The sequence below is a fragment of the Dermacentor albipictus genome, chromosome 1 (assembly GCF_038994185.2).
Source record: "Dermacentor albipictus isolate Rhodes 1998 colony chromosome 1, USDA_Dalb.pri_finalv2, whole genome shotgun sequence".
Lineage (NCBI taxonomy): Eukaryota > Metazoa > Arthropoda > Arachnida > Ixodida > Ixodidae > Dermacentor > Dermacentor albipictus.
In genome coordinates this window covers 302,355,863-302,361,862 of record NC_091821.1, presented here as the reverse complement: position 1 = coordinate 302,361,862, position 6,000 = coordinate 302,355,863, and the positions used below count along the sequence as shown (strand labels likewise).

Genomic DNA, 6,000 nt, shown 5'->3' with positions numbered 1-6,000 from the left:
ACGTGCGTTTCATTACGCGCAGTCGAACCTGCAGCTTCTTTAGAACCACAATCCCTGTTCTGTCATCGCAAGCGACGCTGGGAGACCAACGCCTTTCATTGATCAGGCTTCCCGGCCCAAGGTCTGGCAATGTTACACGAGGGCAGAGACTACCTGATGAAACGCATTTAAAAGCACGCGGGAGTTAATTGTGTGCGCCCACTTCCGTCACGTCTGCGCTTTTCCATCAGATCATGTAGAAATGCATATATTCAATTCGAGCAACATGGCAGGTTCAAAGCTTTCGTTGGCGCTTACCTCTGTGCGACACCGTTGCACAGCCATCATTGAGTTCAGTCGGGGCGTATGCAGAGGCTCACGTATTGTACACGAGTGTCCACACCAGGCAACAGTGAGCTACATTCATATGCAATGCCTGTTTACGCATCTGTGCAATTATTAGGGACTGTGGGTACACTATTATAGCCATTAGGTATACATGAAAAGCGATTAAGTGCCTTGCGCAGCGATTTCTAGCAGACGACTAAACCACAGAATAAATATAGATCGACACACAGCGCGCACAAATGTTTTTTTTTTTGCGTTCTAATTTGACGTGGTTTGACGTTAAATGTCGTATTATAAGTTCCCTTTTTTTCTCGTTTGCATTCGCCTATTTCAAGTGAACGTACCCTGTCACTTCTGTGACTTGGCCACTTGGCTATTTGTCTGGCTTAGTTCGCGAGCGCGAAGAGTATAGTGACAGCAAATTAGCAAATACAGGCACGAATAATATTGAACTATTATTTCTGAGTGTAAGTGCACAGCCTTTTGTATTGCATTATACAGACGGCCGTTGATGTGTTTACTATATCATCTATCGTCTGCTATCAATTCAGCGTTCCAACATGGACGGTTCCGCAGCAGCATCCTCAAGGCCGCTTTCGTTCTCTGAACAAAACACTGCACACTTTTTGGTTTTCGACTTTGATGGAGGTTGGGATAAGTACCTAAAGCTTATATGTGACACACTCACCAAGGTTATCGCACTTGCGCTCAACTTACGTGAAGGATCGCCGCGCATTGCCACGATGGGAGTGTTCATTTTAACAGACCGCGTCGAATGCGTGTTTTCGTTCCAATATCTGAAAACAAGTCTGCGAACGTTAACTTCCGCGCTGTCTGCTCTAGTCTCTCGCAAAGAGTTTGCTCGGTGTGGCGATGATTCTCTCGGTTCTTTGTTGTCCGACCTGGCCGCTTACGTTGGAGCGCAGTACAAGGACTATTACAAGGTAAGAAGAAAAAGCTCCTTCCTTCCTGTCTGTGCTACTTATTTACATTTTTTGAGAATGCATGTTATGCAATTCACAAAGCATCCAACAAAATTGAGGGGGCAATTGTAAATGGTAAAGAATCAGCTACATTCAGTTATCGGGCTTTCAGTAATGAAATCAGGAAAACAGCACGTAACCATGCGTATGTAGGCTGTTGCACGGTGGGCTGTTGTGTTCGCTCTCTCTGAAGGAGGTGTGTGCACATACCCGCATAATAGAGAAAGAAAAGTGCCCGCATATACTGTTTTACGAGCATACGCAGTTATATATATATATATATATATATATATATATATATATATATATATATATATATATATATATATATATATATATATATATATATATATGGTGACACTTATGACACTTAAATGAAAAAAAAAACTTGTTAAACAATGAATTGTTTTGCCTTAATCGAGACTAAAAAAATCGTAAAGTTTCGTGAAAAAAAAAAGTACGGTAATATTATTAACGGGAAACCTTTTCTGTTTTCTTCCGTTTTTTGTTTCTCGCTTTCCCTGTAATTCACTAACACTTTAGTTTATGCGCCCTTAAAACAGTTGCATCCTTTGGGGCGCATATTTGTCCCACAACGATAATCCTCATCTGCCTTGCTTGCGTTTCTTTCCTTAGAAAACGCTGCGCTCGCTACTTTTCTGTCGAGAATGCTGTGTCGTGCGCTGATCACGCGCATGCAGTTTATGACCTGGGAATATACTGGGCTAAACGCGCGCAAGACAGATGAAGATTATATCGTTGTGGGACAGGGTACGCCCCAGAGGTTTCAAACTTCTTTAAGCGTGTAGCTTTTTCGGTCATTTTACAGTCTTAAAGTTTACACCCCTTGGGGCTTATCTTGTCCCACAACGATAATCCTCATCTGCCTTGCTTGCGTTTCCTTTTTTGAAAACTCGGCGCTCGCTACCTTCCTGCCGAGAATGCTGTGTCACACTAGGGGCATTTCTTTACCTACACTGGCTACACGAGTGTAGCTAGTGTAGAAAGTCGCCATTTTTTTTACTTCGTGTTGAAATGTGTAGCTCCGCCAACCTGTACGAATACATTTTGATATCTGTAGCGTAGCATGAAAACTACACTTCCTACGCTGTGGTTTGGATGAGTGAAGGCAGTATTGGGGATGGAGCGGTCGTAGTCGTTGGGAGGACCTTGGGGCGACAGGACTAGGCGAGCAGGATTTATCTGCAGGATTTACATTTAAAACAGGACATACATCGACAGTCTAGCGTGACTCCCATATGGAGCACGCAAGCCGACGCATACAGCAAACAGCTTACGAGCACACAGCTCACTAGTACATTTCTAGCATGACAACGAGCACTCAGCTCCCGACGACGAGCACGCACTAGCAGCCGATTCCCAGTGGACGGAAACGTTCGTCCAGTCATCGTTCGACGTCACCGTAGATGACCCGCCCTTTTGGAGGAGGATGAGGGCTGTTGGAGGAGGATGATGACTCACATACACGTGCCGCACATACACACAAGTGTAAAGGTCCGGAGCCGACGTCAGAGGGCTTCGTAGAACTCTGCTCGGGTGGCGCGGCCGAGTACCACATTGCTGAGCTGACCCCGCGCCACGTGGCTGCTGGTTTATTCGCAGTTCTCTGAAGGGTGCCCCGTCCGGTTGGATAGGAACACGTGCAGCGGGCTGAAAGCTGGCACGTTGCCATCCCGTCCGGCCATTCCTAACAGCAGCAGGCGACAAACAAGCAGGTTGGCGTTGCAAAGGCGTGGCGCCATTTTGTCTGCGACTGTGGGGGCTGGATGGATGAATGGATGTTATGAGCGTCCCCTTTCGAACGGGGCAATGGGTTACGTCACCAAGCTCTTGCTACTATGCTGCCTAATGTCCTACCTAGGTTAAAAACAAAAGGAAACGAAAACAAAAAACGCGGTGAACTCCCACAACCAAATTTCCTGACCCCCTATTGTGAACTTTGCTTTTGCATGACTCCGTTTTTTGTCGTTTCCCTCAGTCAGTCAATCAACAAACTTTATTAAGGTCCTAAAGAACTACTAAGTCGTAGTTGCGGGCCGCTCCCGCGTCGGGGCCGGAAGACCATGGTCCTCCGCCTGTTCGCGGGCCCTTTGGACAGCCCTTAGTTGGTCCTGGGGATCGCCGCTTTTAAGGGCCTCTTCCCAGTCCTCTTGTTTATTAAAATATGCGTTTTGTAACGCAGAGTATTGCCAGAGCATGTGTGCTAACGAGCAATGCTCTTCATCGCACTCGGGGCAGTGTGGGTCGATGTCCGGAGCAAAGCGGCTAAACTTTCCTCTCGAAGGGAAAGATCCCGTTTGTAATATTCTCAATGTGGAAGATTGAGGTCTAGTTAGCTGTGGGCAGGTCAGCACCGGGACCTGATGGAATCACGAACAAACTCCTCAGGAACCTAGATGATAGGGCAATCGAGATAGTCACGGCCAAAATAATTGAGGCATGGAAAAGTGGACAGGTCCCGATAGAATGGCGTACCGCAAAAGTGGTACTCATACCCAAACCAGGGAAAACCCCCACATATAAATAATCTGCGGCCTATTTCCCTTACATCATGCATCGCCAAGGTTGCGGAGCACGCGATACATAACAGGATAACTGAACATATTGCTACGGCACAATATGTGCGATCACGAAAGGCCAGCAGTGTGAAGACGACGACGACGGTTAGAAGCTTGCGCGGGCTGTCGCCTCTTGGCCAAGCGCAGCGTATTTTCCTTGTAAATATATTTGTACATAGCTTTTCGTCTGCGTCTTCCTACGTAACATATCTGGTGGAGGTGGACGTTCCCTGTACCTCGTCACGGAGCTTCGCAGTGGACGGTACGTCGAGCCTTCCTTCATGGCTCCCGGTGACGACAAGCCGACTCCGCCGGCTCCGACACCTGCTGCCACTTCGCCGACCTACATCACTCTCCCCGCTCCCCATGATCCTGGCGTATTCTCGGGCCACGATGGGGAAGACGTCGATGACTGGATCAGCCTGTATGAACACGTCAGCCGCAATAACCGGTGGGACCCTACTATTATGCTCGCCAACGTAGTCTTTTACCTCGGTGGCACACCTCGAGTTTGGTATCGCACGCACGAAGATGAGCTCACCAGTTGGGATTCACTTAAGACACAGCTTCGAGACTTGTTCGGCAACCCCTACGGTCAACAACTTGCCGCGCAGAAGGCGCTTTCCGGCCGTGTGCAGACGTCAACAGAGCCCTATGTCACGTACATTCAGGACGTCTTGGCTCTGTGCCGCAAAGTTGACACCCACATGACTGAGTCAGACAAGGTTTCCCACATCCTCAAAGGCATTGCCGCTGACGCCTTCAACTTGCTCGTTTACAACAACGTAGCCACGGTGGATGCTGTCATAAAAGAGTGCCGCCGCCTGGAACTCGCCAAAAGCCGACGTATTGACCAGCAGTTTGCCCGTCTGCCCAACACCCCAGCGACATCTTCCTGTGCCGACGCTCCTCGTCCCAACAACACTGCCGATGTTACCAGGATCGTCCGGCGTGAGATCGAGGCCGCCTATCCGGCTGCCTTCGACTCCAGTCCCACCAACACATCTGCAGTCACGGTCTCACTGATCCAGGCAGTTGTCCGCCAGGAGTTTGAAAACATAGGTCTTCACACCATCTGCTCGGCCCATCGCCCTGATACCCGCCCGGCTTCTTCGATTTCGCCCCGTCCCGCATCTTCTTACCCACCACGTTTCCGCAACCCATCTGAATGGCGCACTGCTGACGACAAGCCTATTTGTTTCCACTGCCATCGAATCGGGCACATTTCTCGGTACTGTCGTAGTCGCTGGAGTTCCCCGATCCGGTCTACTTATACTGCCTACTCTCGCCCCTCAGGTGGCCCTTCTCGTCCCTATGCCGCACGCTCCGATAATGCCGCCACTGATTCTCCTGCAACGAACCGCCCCTATTCTCGTTCGCCTTCGCCCCAACGACGACAATCTCGCTCTCCCCAGCCCCGTCGCTCCTACTCGCCGACTCCCTTCGGACGCCGCTCCCAGCCGGAAAACTAGACGATGCAGCGCCTCGAGGTGACGCTGCATTGCTCCCTACGCCGCCAAATCCTCTACTGACTTTGCCCACTCATCTGAACCTTCTTGACGTGCAAGTCGACGGTGTTTCTGTGTCTGCTCTCATAGACACTGGAGCGCATTTGTCCGTAATGAGCGCTGACCTTCGTAACCGGCTCAAGAAAATTATCACGCCCGCCACGACGCCTGTTGTCCGTGTCGCCGATGGCGGAACAGCCCCCGTAATTGGTATGTGTACCGCCCGCGTCTCCTTCGCCGATCGCTCAACAATCGTGCTATTCACAGTCATCGCCCACTGTCCCCACGACATCATCCTCGGCTTAGACTTCCTCTCCGCACATTCTGCTCTCATCGACTGTTCCGCCAGTACTCTCCGCCTTGACCTGCCTGTTCTGGATCCTGCTGAACCCCACCCCAGTCGCCTCAGTTCCGCCGACTTTGTTCGCTTGCCACCTTCGGCACTGACCTACGTTGACCTAGTGTCATCCCCACCAGTCCCCGACGGTCACTACATCGCGGCTCCTATGCAAGACGTTCTCCTTACACACGGGATCACAGTACCCCATACAGTTTTATCTATTACGGCGAATTGCGTCTGCCTGCCAGTGTTCAACTTTGGCT

At 50.0% G+C, this 6,000-nt stretch overlaps 1 protein-coding gene across 4 annotated transcripts in view; it reads left to right on the top strand.

The window, feature by feature from the left end:
- The first annotated feature begins 805 nt into the window (after positions 1 to 805).
- The window catches only part of LOC135920894 (retinol dehydrogenase 12-like), a 271,490-nt gene continuing 266,295 nt past the window's right edge, over positions 806 to 6,000 (top strand). For all 4 annotated transcript variants that reach the window (XM_065455154.1, XM_065455152.1, XM_070531485.1 and 1 more), the window contains exon 1: positions 806 to 1,271. In XM_065455154.1, the coding sequence (XP_065311226.1) occupies positions 888 to 1,271 (384 nt within the window). In that variant the 5' untranslated portion in view covers positions 806 to 887. The remainder of the gene's footprint in view (positions 1,272 to 6,000) is intronic.